At 43.8% G+C, this 15,596-nt stretch overlaps 1 protein-coding gene across 10 annotated transcripts in view; it reads right to left on the reverse strand.

The window, feature by feature from the left end:
• The window catches only part of MAP4 (microtubule associated protein 4), a 141,989-nt gene that overhangs the window by 31,563 nt on the left and 94,830 nt on the right, over positions 1-15,596 (reverse strand). For 8 of the 10 annotated variants that reach the window (XM_063452871.1, XM_063452877.1, XM_063452874.1 and 5 more), the window contains exons 13-15: positions 9,866-9,966; positions 4,488-4,706; positions 2,119-2,290 (exon numbers count right to left, since the gene is read on the reverse strand). In XM_063452871.1, the coding sequence (XP_063308941.1) occupies positions 2,119-2,290; positions 4,488-4,706; positions 9,866-9,966 (492 nt within the window). Of the gene's footprint in view, positions 1-2,118; positions 2,291-4,487; positions 4,707-9,865; positions 9,967-13,321; positions 14,809-15,596 lie in introns of those variants that run through there. The other 2 variants (XM_063452880.1, XM_063452876.1) reach the window with 2 other exon arrangements.

Raw genomic sequence — 15,596 nt, forward strand, 5'->3', positions numbered from 1 at the left:
GATTTTAGTTCCATTAGATTCATGCACAAACACAGCTGCCTGCGTTCATGCGAACAAGATGGCTGCCACCTTGTGGTTGTCCCTAGGAATTGCGGCCACCCAGATGAACAATTAGAACACTGCGGTGAGAACCGTTCTGTTAATAGGTGTTAACAAGCTCCCGGGTGGTCCCTGGTTCGTGCGGTTGTTTGGTAGTCGAACGGGATAATGTTAGAATAGGAGGAGAATGCAATCTACCAAACAGAATAGCAAAAATGCACGAACAAGGTCTTTTATGAGCCTTTTTGCATGGCCCATAGTCCTGAGGCTGGCAAACAGGCCCCTCCTCCAGTAACCAGTGGCAAAGTTACTTTCGCCACAGTCAGATGTATGTTTTTGAAAAAATGAAGAATCAGGGTAAAAAAAAAAAAAAAAAAAAAAAAATAATAATAATTGTTAGAGGGGCAAAGACATCTGAGAAAATCTCACACGGTGTGACTCTGTAGGATATACATTTCAATCAGGGTTTCTTTAGATCTAATTATTATTATGATCTCATGATCATGTTATTTGAAGCTCCTGAGATTTTCCCCAATATACTAAATGTAGTGATACAGATTAGCTAATCTTTTAGAGCAACTCTAGCTGTATTTGTTCACCATCACCACTTTGATATGAATTATTGAATCTATAACAATTAAAGCCGTTTTGTTTTTGATTTTGACCCGGATTCTTCATTTTCTCAGGAATATACATCGGGTTATCTACCTGTATATGAATACAAATCATTAGCAATGGACTCATTCCTTTTTGGGATACACCTTATTATTCCGCATCTCCCATTGACACAGACAAATCTTAAACTGTAGGGTTAGAGCATGAACTACCTGTTCTAAAGAGAGTTGTCAATACATTTTTATATTGGACACAGAGGTGACAACGCATTTAACCACTAAAAATATGTTATGTTTATTGACTATATCCTTTAGCAGAAAATAAAACCACACTCAAAACTTAGAGAGACACAACAGGCATCAATATGTTATCTTAAAGCAGTTTTGGTGTATAGACCTTGCTCCTGCAGTCTCACTACTCAATTCTCTTCCATTTAGGGGTTAAACATTCTGTTTATTTTAAAATGTCTTATCACCTGACCAGTAACTAGACTAATAGAACCCATAGGAGCAACAAACAAGTCAAAAGTAAACACACTGTGCTGTCAGTTCTGGTTGAAAATGAAACCATTTTGTTTTCATGTAGGCCATGCGTGTCCCAGCCAGGGAAGGTTTGGCTAAGGCTGCATAAACGAAAGCAAAAGTGAATTAATGGCAGAGAATTGAGCAGTGAGACTAGAGAGGCATAATCTATACACCAAGCACCAACTTTAGCTTAAACAAAGCAGTTTTAGTGTATCCATTTAACGTCAAATTAGCCAATTCAGAAATAAAAATGCAAATTCAGCCATTCAACCCAATCATCTCTTATCAAAGCATCATTGACCTGAAATTGATCCTAAAGGCTGCTTCTAGCATGGCTGGGCTAGTCACAATATGTCCGATTGTGGACATTACACAAAATCCATTGAATAGGAGTAAGTCATTCTTCACACTGTAAATGTTAACAGGTGAATGTTTTCTAGTGGAATCACAGCCATGTTTCATTTGATAAACATTTTACGTATGAGCCAATAATAAAGGCGGGCTCAGTATATCCAGACCAGCAGTTCAGCTTTTTTTTTTAGCTTTTGTTTCTTTGTGAATATGGAAATATTTGGTAAAGTGTAGAAAAAAATAGCACATAAAATAAATGCAGGTCACACAAATACAAATACGGTAATAAAAAAAAGGAGTTTATATTAAAGCATTATGGTTTAAAATTAGTCAGTGCTGTACACAATATTGGGCGTTTTGTATAGAAGGATATTAATAGTTATGGTGGCGCAGGCAGGGATCACAGTTTGATAGTCTAGCTGATGTCCGCCTTGTTTTAGATTGCTAAATAGTAAGAACACCCAAAGCTCACGGAGGAAAAGGCTAGTGGAGGATTTTGGAGTTAATTCCGGGAATTTTGGGAATACAGCCACTATCTGTGTGAGTGTGCCCTCTGGACAATGTTAAGTCATTACAATAGGTTACTTACCAACTGGTCGTTTTGGGGTGCCATTCGGTTTAGGTGCTGCTGTTCCGTCTGTTGGAGGTGCAGATGATGCGACCTTGGTGGTAGCAGGGCTGGCCTTCACTGCAGAGCGAGGGGTGGACAAAGTCAGAGGTTTAGGAGTAGCTGGTTTCTTATCTGGACTCTTCACAGGACTCTGCAAAATAAAAGAGTTGGGCGTTATCCCACAGGCTGTGAAAACAAAGCAGGGAATCCCTATAGGGTGATGTCAAATGTATATTCAGTGCTCTGACAAAATAGATTTGTATTGGGCAATTTGTACAAAGAGCAAAATAATTTGGCATAATGTGTTAAGTGGACTCCATTAATATCTCGACACTCGTTCCATACACACTACAGCTGTACAATGGCGCTCTCTGTCTGGGGATGACAGCTTCTTGCAGTGAATTGCATGAAGTGGGCATGACTGCTCCATTGAGGCGTCGGTGAGAAATCTGCGCAGAAGTGGATTTGTTTCCATAAAACAGTCTGTGTCAGTCTATAATCACATTTATAGATTGCTCTCTCACCAGGAGATCTAGAAAGAATCTAAAATTGGGTAAAAGCAAGGAAAGATCCCGCAGGTAGCGCTGTGTGTTATTCGGAATGTTTTCAAGGATCATTCGACCACAGGAGAGAAAGCAAGGAAAGATCCCGCAGGTAGCGCTGCGTGTTATTCGGAATGTTTCCAAGGATCATTCGACCACAGGAGAGAAAGCAAGGAAAGATCCCGCAGGTAGCGCTGCGTGTTATTCGGAATGTTTCCAAGGATCATTCGACCACAGGAGAGAAAGCAAGGAAAGATCCCGCAGGTAGCGCTGTGTGTTATTCGGAATGTTTCCAAGGATCATTCGACCACAGGAGAGAAAGCAAGGAAAGATCCCGCAGGTAGCGCTGCGTGTTATTCAGAATGTTCCCAAGGATCATTCAACCACAGGAGAGAAAGCAAGGAAAGATCCCGCAGGTAGCGCTGTGTGTTATTCAGAATACTTCCAAGGGTCATTCGACTACATGAGAGAAAGCAAGGAAAGATCCCGCAGGAAGCGCTGTGTGTTATTCGGAATGTTTCCAAGGGTCATTCGACCACAGGAGAGAAAGCAAGTCTAAGATAGCTTGGATGTAAGTGAGGCTGCACTATTAAACCTTACAGCTGAGGGCCCTGCTGACATTCTGTGTAACCTGTGGAACATGCATAAGGCATTACCGTGCCATCCGAACCCACAGAAACCTCACAGAACTAAATGGGATTTATCCTCTGAAATGGGAATTGTGGAGATTATACAGAATTATAAACGGTTACGGCCAAAACTGCAGAGCAGAAAAAAAGTGGAGTTGGTGATTCTCCACCCCCCTCCCATTTACATTGGACTAAAAGTCCCAATAGCTTATAAAATGTCCACGTCGTCCAGTTTACTGAAATGTTCTAGTGAAAGACTTGTCAGGAAAACTGAATTATTCACAGAATGCACTTAGACTATGAAGGATCCATGAAATAAGCAAACCTGAGCAGTCTCCATGGTAACCAAGTCAATTTTTCAGACGATTGTTTCACTTAGAACCAATTTTTCCACCAATTTCTGTTTGTTCTGTTAGAGGTCAGAATTGGTAATCGGTTTAATTCAAGGCTGTAATTCTCTAACAGTCATCCTGGAAAACCGACAGGGAAAAAAAAAACGTTTAAACCGCCCTCTGTTTTTTGGGATACACGGCGTGCATTTCAATATTAACCCATACACTGTCCATACAGGCTGTATACTGTGTGGCACGGAGAAAGCCCTGCACGGCCAGAAACGCGATGAATATGTGAAAAAATCCCCAGAATAGCTTTATGGAAGCCGTGGCAGTATATCGTTCTATAAATAGAGCTGCTGGCTTGTGTTGGGTCTCACAAAGAATCCAAATCCTCAGAAACCAGTGATTTCACAGCTCTAGATCCAATATGAGAGGTCGCAGGAGCACACAGAGAAAGCAGCCTGCATTTAAAGCACTCCATACGGGTTTAACATCCCCCCAATAAGGTGTTGGAAATTGGTGGCACGGCAGCTAGTTAAACGGCTCGACTTTTGTATTCCAGTGTAATTCTAAATGTAGGCGGCCCATCTACGTACCCACAGAATGGATGAACGTACACTGCGAGTGCCACGGACAGCCAGACTATTCAAAAGTACACCAGGATCCAAGAGCAAAGAATAAAAACGCATTACAGGAGTTAAAGGGTTAAATAGTTACACTATAAAGAGGCTGCTGACAATTGTAGGAGATGAAGAGAGTCCAGTGCAATGAGACGTCCATTTTATGGACTTGTGTAACGGAAATAAGAAACAGTGTATAAGCCCCCTCCTCGCCCTTCTTACCTTTGGCTTTATATCTTTTGAGTCTTTAGGGGTGAGACTTGAGGGCCGGCCTGCGCTTCCCAAGGGACGTCTGGGGGTGGAGGTGGAGCCCTGAGCAAGAGCGGGGCTAGGTGGTTTTTTAGGGGTGGGTGTGGAGGACACTGGTTTCTTGGGGCTAGGCCCGGTGCTGGGTTTGCCTTTAGCTGCTGCAAACTTGCTTGAGAGTGTTGTAGTGGAAACCTTAACATTGGCAAAAACAAACAAAAACACAAGCAAATACATGCAAAAAGAAAGGTCTAATCAGAACAAAAATCAATATGTTAAAGCAAACACAAGGCTTAAGCAAGGCAGAACAAAATAAAACAGAAAGCAGACCCAATTATTAGCTGAAAACAAATGACTAGAATATACAGATTAAAAAGTTATTCACAAAAGTGGGAATTGTGGAGAATTCAAAGAGAGTTCAAACTGGTTATACTGGCCTAAATCTTTAGGTTCAAATTGGAAATATTTAAGAGAAAAAATAAAATAAAATAAAAAATAAAGAGCCAAAATGCTGCCGTTAGGCTATATATTTTTTAACTTTATAGGGTTTTCTATGGAGCAGGATTACTACACTTCTGCTTTGAAACCGCTAGTTTAGGGAACCAGGGCTGGTCTAGGAATGCTCTATACTAGGCATCGTAATTGGGGAGTTTGGCAATTCGACTATCAGGCAGTGTGGGGAGAAATACCCAAGCACAGTGTTCTAGTATTTTACTGGTGGAACGGCATGTTTTGGTCCTGGTGGGGAGATTACTTTCTCACTACACCCACTTAGGCTCCACACTGTTCCCAGATACTGTGCTTTACACCTAAGCTATATCTAAGAGATAATCAAATAAAAAGGGGGGAGATTGGTAACACTTACCCCCCACACTCTGATTTTTGAGTTTCATGTTTGATAAGGTAGGGAGGGGAAATCTATCTTTTGCTCCCTATTTTTCTTCTATTCCCTCCTTTCAGCTATTATACTTAATAGGAATTCATCTCCAACACCCCAACTCTGTGCCCTCCTGTAGCGGTCTACTCCAATCCTTATACCTGCTCTAGATGCATTGCTACTATAGATACTTCAAGATCTCGTGTATATATTGATTGACCTGATTGATGTTGTTACAAAATTGCCCTAGAAGCTACATTTGTATTTCAAACCTTGTGAATTTTAGCTGCTTTGTACCTGGGTATTTTATAGTAGCTATACATAGGACATATCAAGCAGGCTTCACAGACTTCTCTTTTTTAAATCACTTGCACAATTTTTGTATCCCTATTTTTCTTTGGTTTCACGTTGAGTGTATAATCATGCGTCTAACGTACAATACTGAATAAAGATTAAAATACTTTAGATGGAGTTGTTTACTTCTCGTATGGGTAAATCTTTGGCGGTTTTTAAAAGTTGGTATCTAGGTGACGCTTGGGTTCTAGCGCTCAATGTACCTGCTTTAAGAACTTTATTTTTTCCTCTTGAATGATTTACCCATCTAGTCCTCTTTTTGACTGCAAGACCTTTTAGTCCCCCTCTTTTGACTCAAATTGGAAAGATTTTTTTAGCCCTAAAATCTGAAATTCACTTTGAATTCCCAGGACACCTTGGTGAATAATTCTGAGTATTCTGTAAAAAAAACAAAACAAAAAAAAAAGCAAAACAAAAAGAACAAATGGTGTGATCACAAAACATGGGAACTGTTCCAGAGCAGAGCGGTATCCGAAGGATATTTCATAGATAGATCCTTATAGGTAGATATCAGAGGCAAATCGAAGGAGGGATTTAATCACAGGTCACAGAGAGGAATAACCCAGGAAGAGGGGATTTAAACACAAGTCACAGAGAGGAATAACCCAGGAAGAGGGGATTTAAACACAAGTCACAGAGAGGAATAACCCAGGAAGAGGGGATTTAAACACAAGTCACAGAGAGGAATAACCCAGGAAGAGGGGATTTAAACACAAGTCACAGAGAGGAATAACCCAGGAAGAGGGGATTTAAACACAAGTCACAGAGAGGAATAACCCAGGAAGAGGGGATTTAAACACAAGTCACAGAGAGGAATAACCCAGGAAGGGGGGGGGGGGGATTTAAGCACCGGTCACAGAGAGGAATAACCCAGGAAGGGGGGATTTAATCACAAGTCACAGAGAGGAATAACCCAGGAATGGAGGGGGATTTAATCACAGGTCACAGAGAGGAATAACCCAGGAATGGAGGGGGATTTAATCACAGGTCACAGAGAGGAATAACCCAGGAATGGAGGGGGATTTAATCACAGGTCACAGAGAGGAATAACCCAGGAATGGAGGGGGATTTAATCACAGGTCACAGAGAGGAATAACCCAGGAATGGAGGGGGATTTAATCACAGGTCAGAGAGGAATAACCCAGGAAGGGGGGATTTAATCAGAGGTCACAGAGTAATAACCCAGGAAGGGGGGGGATTTAATCAGAGGTCACAGAGAGGAATAATCCAGGAAGGTGGGGGGGGGGATTTAATCACAGGTCACACAGAGGAATAATCCAGGAAGGTGGGGGGGGGGGGGGGGGAGAGATTTAATCACAGGTCACAGTGAGGAATAACCCAGGAAGGGGGGATTTAATCACAGGTCACAGAGAGGAATAATCCAGGAAGGTGGGGGGGGGGGGGGAGATTTAATCACAGGTCACAGGGAGGAATAACCCAGGAAAGGGCGGGGGGGGGGGGGGATTTAATCACAGGTCACAGAGAGGAATAACCCAGGAAGGGGGGGGGGGGGGGATTTAATCAAAGGTCACAGTGAGGAATAACCCAGGAAAGGGCAGGGGGGGGGGGGGGGATTTAATCACAGGTCACAGAGAGGAATAACCCAGGAAGGGGGGGGATTTAATCAAAGGTCACAGTGAGGAATAACCCAGGAAAGGGCAGGGGGGGGGGGGATTTAATCACAGGTCACAGAGAGGAATAACCCAGGAAAGGGGGGGGGGGGGGGGGGTTAATCACAGGTCACAGAGAGGAATAACCCAGGAAGGGGGGGGGGGATTTAATCACAGGTCACAGGGAGGAATAACCCAGGAATGGGGGGAGGGGGATTTAATCACAGGTCACAGAGAGGAATAACCCAGGGGGGGGGGGGGGATTTAATCACAGGTCACAGAGATTAATAACCCAAGAAGAGGGGATTTAATCACAGGTCACAGAGAGGAATAACCCAGGAAATGGGGGGGGGGGGGGTTAATTACAGGTCACAGAGAGGAATAACCCAGGAATGGGGGGGGGGGGGGGGATTTAATTACAGGTCACAGAGAGGAATAACCCAGGAAGAGGGGGATTTAATCACAGGTCACAGAGAGGAATAACCCAGGAAGGGGGGGGGGGGGAGGATTTAATCACAGGTCACAGAGAGGAATAACCCAGGAAGAGGGGGATTTAATCACAGGTCACAGAGAGGAATAACCCAGGAAGGGGGGGGGGGGGGATTTAATCACAGGTCACAGAGAGGAATAACCCAGGAAGGGGGGATTTAATCACAGAGTAATAACCCAGGAAGGGGGGGGGGGAATCAGAGGTCACAGAGAGGAATAATCCAGGAAGGTGGGGGGATTTAATCACAGGTCACCGTGAGGAATAATCCAGGAAAGGGCGGGGGGGGGGGGGGGGAGGGATTTAATCACAGGTCACAGAGAGGAATAACCCAGGAAGAGGGGATTTAATCACAGGTCACAGAGAGGAATAACCCAGGAAGAGGGGATTTAATCACAGGTCACAGAGAGGAATAACCCAGGAAGAGGGGATTTAATCACAGGTCACAGAGAGGAATAACCCAGGAAGAGGGGATTTAATCACAGGTCACAGAGAGGAATAACCCAGGAAAGGGCGGGGGGGGGGGGGGGGATTTAATCACAGGTCACAGAGAGGAATAATCCAGGAAGAGGGGATTTAATCACAGGTCACAGAGAGGAATAACCCAGGAAGAGGGGATTTAATCACAGGTCACAGAGAGGAATAACCCAGGAAGAGGGGATTTAATCACAGGTCACAGAGAGGAATAACCCAGGAAGAGGGGATTTAATCATAGGTCACAGAGAGGAATAACCCAGGAAGGGGGGGGATTTAATCACAGGTCACAGAGAGGAATAACCCAAGGGGGGGCTCTAACCATTTATTACTGAGAAGGTGATGTTAGAGCATGGGAAGCATAGTTAATGTAGTGTGTTTGTCCATTTGTAGAATTACATCCCAGGTACAGCTAGTAAACAGTGTCTCTTTACAGCAGGTCTCTAACGGGACAATTAATTCACATTTGTTATTTTCGGGTGTAATGTTGCCAGTTAAAACTGGCATTTCATTTAAAAAAAATAAAAAAAATAAAAATAAATGTTTGACATTTTTTTACTCCAATAGTTTTATGTGTGTACCAAATACAGTGGAGCGCTAAACAGTGATTGTGTAATAGAATGTAAAGTATTTTAAATGAATGTAAAGCATTTTATGGTTTTAAATAGTAGAGTCTGGAGGGCGTCAGAGCTACAATACCAAGCACCCCCAAAAATATTATATTTATGCTGTGATAAGAAAACAAAATTAACAAACCATACAATACACACAATTATCAAGGTTGGTTTTAAACAAAGTGCAACAGTTCAATTGTGTTTAAGCAGAGGCCTCCCACAAAGGTAAACAGCTGAACTCCTACACCCGTCAGGCTCTACCAAAAATAAGCAGAATGTAAACATAGTCCAAGATACTCCGACTGGAAGAAACCAGGTACGGTTGTAATCCAGCACTCTGTACAGTCTAACCCTTTATGGAACATCAGTGCTAGCAGACACGGCTTAGAGGACACAGTATGAACATGTTTTCATACTGTAATTACCTGGGGAAGTATTCCATCTGTGTGTCAGGACCAAACTGCTCCTTTAGACAGAACCTATTTTTACAAATAACCCACTTTTCATCTAGATTGTGAGTGCTCGTGGGTTCTCTCCTATATGCACATTTACCACTTGTGTCCACAACTACCCTACAGCCATGTCTGTCTCCTATATGGGTCATGTCTATTATTATATTTACTAACTACAGCTGTCCACTCTTATAGTCATGTTACCTATAGAACAGGAGGCTCAGTCTACTCGCATGTGTATTACACCAACAATACTAACTAATCCTTTACTGCTGCCCGATCCCCTCTTATCAGCCGGTCTGTCCACGTTAAACACAAACCGTTCTTTAAATACTGTTAGCACATGGTCCATAGTTAGCTTCCAAACAGGGTCCTCAACGCCTAGCGTATCAGTATTGTATTATTCCAGGACTATCCAGCACACTGCTGTTTAATAAAGGATCATAGCATTCACGAACATCGTTGAAGCATTATAAACAGACTAACCTTCACTTTTTTCTCTGGACTTGCTGGGAGCTCCTTGTTCGGTGGCGCTGTGATGTCATTAGCTGTAGTAACTGGAGGGGTTTCAACAACTTCAGGTTTTCCTGAGAAAACAACAAATTTAGTAAGAAAGGGATACTGGTGAACAGACGCAGGTAAGTATATTTTTACCTCATTATGGGCCAGAGAGACGTGCTTAACATTGCACTCATAGGGTTAATGCAGAGAATGGTTCATGCATGTGCCCTCTGCAATGAAATGAAGCTTTGTGTGTATGTGGCCATCACCAGCACAGCCAGTAAATATAACACCATATAATCTGGGTTACATACATAAATACACCATCACTAACACATACACATAGTGTGGGACCAGTCTATATAGCAAGTTAAATGGCTTCCTCTGTTAGCACCGAGGGTTTGGAGGAGCGGTATACACTGTACTCTCCTACACGGTAAGATGTTGTAACAAAATCCCTCATTGCTCTTAGTAGTTATGGTGATTTTTCTCACAGTGGCTATGGTGTGGATCACGGTACTAGCGTTGTATTCCAACCAAGAACACGCTCCTAGACTCTGGCTAACCTGGGACTATGGCCCCTGGAGTGCATTACCTGTTACAAACTCCATTTCTGCATCTTGGATGTTAAAAACTACGTCTGGCCCTGTTCCTCTGGCTTTCCATGTGCCAAACTGCCCTGTTCCTCTGGCTTTCCATGTGCCAAACTGCCCTGTTCCTCTGGCTTTCCATGTGCCAAACTGCCCTGTCCCTCTGGCTTTCCATGTGCCAAGCTGCCCTGTCCCTCTGGCTTTCCATGTGCCAAGCTGCCCTGTCCCTCTGGCTTTCCATGTGCCAAGCTGCCCTGTCCCTCTGGCTTTCCATGTGCCAAGCTGCCCTGTCCCTCTGGCTTTCCATGTGCCAAGCTGCCCTGTCCCTCTGGCTTTCCATGTGCCAAGCTGCCCTGTCCCTCTGGCTTTCCATGTGCCAAGCTGCCCTGTCCCTCTGGCTTTCCATGTGACAAGCTGCCCTGTCCCTCTGGCTTTCCATGTGACAAGCTGCCCTGTCCCTCTGGCTTTCCATGTGACAAGCTGCCCTGTCCCTCTGGCTTTCCATGTGACAAGCTGCCCTGTCCCTCTGGCTTTCCATGTGACAAGCTGCCCTGTCCCTCTGGCTTTCCATGTGACAAGCTGCCCTGTTCCTCTGGCTTTCCATGTGCCAAACTGCGCTGTTCCTCTGGCTTTCCATGTGCCAAACTGCCCTGTTCCTCTGGCTTTCCATGTGCCAAACCGCCCTGTTCCTCTGGCTTTCCATGTGCCAAACTGCCCTGTTCCTCTGGCTTTCCATGTGCCAAACTGCCCTGTTCCTCTGGCTTGCCATGTGCCAAACTGCCCTGTTCCTCTGACTTGCCATGTGGCAAACTGCCATTTGCCTCTGGAGAAGCCTGCTTGCCAGCTATATCACTACCAGCTCTTATAAGAGCTCTCTCCAGCTACTCTGCTACACCTTCTGGAAGGAGAGCCCCAGCTATACCCTCCTGGAGGAGGGAGCCCTGCTCTACCCACCCTACAGGACCTTGAGTTGGAGCTCTGCCGTGGTCTCCAGTACTGGGAAGGACGACACCCAGACGGTAGATACCCTACTCTATAGGGGTAACCGTCACACACACACACACACACACACTCTGCATTCACTATACACACTGATCAGGCCAGAACGGGACTTTGACAGCAGGCAGCATTAACAGTGTGATAGTAATAGTATGGCCACTGTCACTTTCAAAAGATCAGGATTGATTAAAAGGAGGACAGAACTCCAAAGTTCATCCATAAACTGGTCTCTAACCACGAAAAGTAAATCATTCCACCTCTTTTTCTAATGCTTTTATGGACGGCAAAATGTCACATGTCCCCAACAACCCATTCAGTTTAATGTATAGGTTTAATGTATAAACGAAGGATCACAAGACAAGCAGGAGAACTGGCCAAGGTGAGTGTGTGGGGTTAACATACAAAGCATGAAGTTAGAAATGGATTGAGTGAATCAATGCAGTCAGTGAACAGAAAAAGCCGGTCAGTGTGGGTCTAACACACCATGCGTACAGACATACGTTCATTCCCTCAATGTGCTATCAGAGTAAGACAAAAGGAAAATAAACGTTGACCAAAGGAGCTAGTCACAAACAATTCCTTCCACTTCACAAAATGCTAGAAATGTCAAAAACTCCATAGTCAACATGCACAATGAGAGGTGACAGTGCGCCTCTGTCTACGAGAGCTACACTGCACGCTCCGTCTGACCTTAATACGAGACCTGTCTGAATCCCTCATTGCTCCAGTCATGGCCTGCAGATATCATAGAAACAAGGAGTCCCTTCCAAAGACCACAATCACCAAAGATCAATCGTTTTACAGAGTGCCATGTCAATACGCAGCAGCAGAAACACATTAAGATTTAGCTTTTTCAATACTGCACCAGGCCATCTCTTATTCTCCATCAAGGGAGAAGAGAAGCAGCCATATTGACTGGCAGCATTGATGAGATGGAGTATGGGAGAAGCTATATTGACTAGTGTCACTAAAGAGATGACATATGGGAGCACGATACGGACTAGCAGCATTAAAGAGATGGCGTATGGGAGCACCCATTAAAACGGATTCATGTGATTCCAGGAGCGTCTTTATTGACACCTGTAACACATCTGGCCGGGTGAATCTCCTGTCTCCCACGGGTCTACGGGTTATATTTTGACATTAATGGACACTTTCGTTAGGCCGGCAGCAACTTCACAGAGCAATGAAGTAACCTAAAAGGTTTTACTGAATGTCTCTGAAAATCCTAACGTTTAATACACAAGAAGATATCCAAGGTAATATGTGATCCAGACATAAGAATATGAAAATTTGAGTACTCTACGTTTATTTAACCCCTTTAAGTTTTCATATGTGGGTTAATTATTATATTCAGTCACCTTAACAGCTCAGAAACTGAATGACTAAAGGACATTCCACTCAGAATGAAATCCCAAAGGACCAAGTTATCAAACCCAGCTTCTCCGGGTCCCATTAATACCTATAAAAACTGCAATCTAACTGGCCTAGATCTGCTATTCTCAGTCTTTTAAACACCTGTGTACTCTCTGGGTTATTCTCTAAAGTGTGAAATGAAAGTGAAATTAACATTTTTCAGTTGGGAGTAGTCCTACAAGATCTATGGACCTGCCTTATGATTTCTCACCCATACGTTCACTTTAGGATGTAAGCAAGCAGGCTTCGTTAGAGTTCACAAAACCTACTGTTGTGTCAAACGAAAACTGTTATAATGTTATTAATACATTTAATACATTTTTCCAGAACATAATGAAATGTCATCCATTTACCAGATCCCTGCCTCAAAGCCCTGTGAGCTTAAGGCTCTGGTGTACTGATCTTGTGGTTGGGCCCAAGCTAAGACGACACATACCATGAAGAGGACTCTCCTCTCCTGGTGATGGCTGACGGGTCTGCAAGTGTGCTGCTTTAGTTTCTTTCTCCTCTTGGTGATGGTTGCTTGGCTTTTCCAGGATTTTTAGTTCACCATTCTTATCCTGGTCATTCGTGCATGGAATGGAAGACTTGGTGGAGTTTATAATGGTAGTAACCCCTTGTAAACTGCTGCTGTTTGCCTCTGGGATCTTTTCGAGCTTGGTCAGATTTATGTCTGGAGCAATTTGTTCCTCCTTGATAAGGGGACCCCCCTCCCTTTTTTCATCATTCAATGTTCCCAGTTGGGATGTGAGGCGCAAAGGGAATTCTGCATCTTTGGAAGGGCTAGTAAATTCATAGCCTGTACTCTGCTCCTCTGCCACAGTCATAGATCTTTTCATTGAGCTAGCATTTCTTTTTGGTGTGAAACCTGCGTTAGAATCCAGAATGCCAGGTGGTGAAAGTAGGGCTGATTTTTCTTTAATTCCAGGAGACTCAGGATATTTATCTGGAATGTTGACAGCTGGGGGAACTGCCAAGTGAGAGCATTCAGACATTGCACGCCTTATAGCTTTTCTCTGATAAGATGCTCTATTTAGTAATGTGCACTCATCTGGGCAACCAAGTCGATCATCAATGTCCAAGATAAAACCGTCTTCATCGAGATCACTCCGGTTACTGGATAGATCTGGTTTAAAGTCTTCGGAAGCAAGCTCCACCACTGTTGTTGGTGTGTCCTTCTTGGCTTTCGGCTCAGTGTGTAGATAACTGCTGGTGACTCCTCCAACCTCTTTGGAAGTGGAGTGATTAGACAGGAGATTAAAGTTTGGATTCAATACTTGCACCTCGCTCCCACAATCCAGCAGAGAGAACAGGCTTTGTTCTTGCTGGCGTTCGTACTCTGTGCTGGATTTATTGGCTGCCTTTTCTTGGTCAGTTATTGCTTCGATCTGGTCAAACAGTCTCTGGGATCCAGCCTGCCCCAGGAAGTCCGAGGCTTTGGGACAGGAAAACATTTCTCCGGCTCGTGGAAGACTCTCAGAAATTACATTGCCTGAGTTTGCCTGGTACAGGAGATTGAGCTCATCAACCTCCTTTTTCTCCTTAGGTGCCAGCTGAAGGTTTTTATCTGGCTTCCCCTCAAAGAAACACAGCTTATCTTCATCGGTGAAGCCAGCATTTTTCCCCAGCCCGTCTTTAATCTGTGCCCCTGTATTGACATTGAGACCGATCTCATGCAGCTTGCCCTCTGTCCTGTGCCATTCATACTCTGCTTTTGCACATTCCTTGGGCGACTCGTGGCTCTGGAAAGTCTCTGAACAGTCCTCTGCTTTCCTGGGTTTACAAAGCTGAGTATACTCACTAAGAGAAGGTGGCTGCTGGTTAGAGAAAGACATATTTGCACAGCCTCTCTGTTCCCCTTCTCAGTATATACTAAGAGAGCAGCGAATGGAGTCTGTCTGCCTGCATCAGTGACATCACATTGGTCCTTCGAAATCAATCCCCCACACTGAGCCCCCTCCCCTCCAAAGCCCTCAATGAAAGCACTGAATGCTATACGTGGAGATTGATTCAATGGAGCCATGGGAGCTGGAGAACAATGACGGATGTCCTGACAGATTTTAAATAACTGCAATTAGGGATGAGATTGGTAACAGTTCGATAACCTAACCCAAAATCCCGCAGACAGCGGATACAGATATATCAGTGGTTCACATAACAGAGCTTTACTTTAATAGGTTATGAAATTAAGCAAGGTTTTCCCTTTGACTGAAGTAGAGGAATATTTTCAGTTTGACACTGGTGACACTTGGCATACCTTACCTCTGACTTTCAACCTAAAAACCAAAACAAAAACCAAAACAAAAAATACACAAACAATTTCAGCCTCAGCTTCGCCATATAAGCCGTACAAACGCTAGTCTGAGCAGCTGGAACATTCTAGTAATTGCTGACAATTCAAATTGTATACCAGAATCATGGCCAGCTGTTAATCTCCCCCATGGAACGCACCTAGAGCATGATGGGAAACTGGCAGAGCTCACATCGAATACAACAAAGATCCGTGCCAACAGGACCGATAAACTGAAAAACGGCATACCAGGAGGGCAGTGTAAAGCCAGAACTTTAATTGGGATAACTTTCTGGACTTCTTGTTAGCATTTTTTTTGTTACAAGCGTCAGCGTAATTTGTATTTTTTAATAAAATAGGAACTTCTGGTTAGATATTTGTAGAACTATGTTGTAAAATGATCCGTGTGTGGGTAAGAACG

Source organism: Pelobates fuscus, chromosome 4 (genome assembly GCF_036172605.1).
Source record: "Pelobates fuscus isolate aPelFus1 chromosome 4, aPelFus1.pri, whole genome shotgun sequence".
Lineage (NCBI taxonomy): Eukaryota > Metazoa > Chordata > Amphibia > Anura > Pelobatidae > Pelobates > Pelobates fuscus.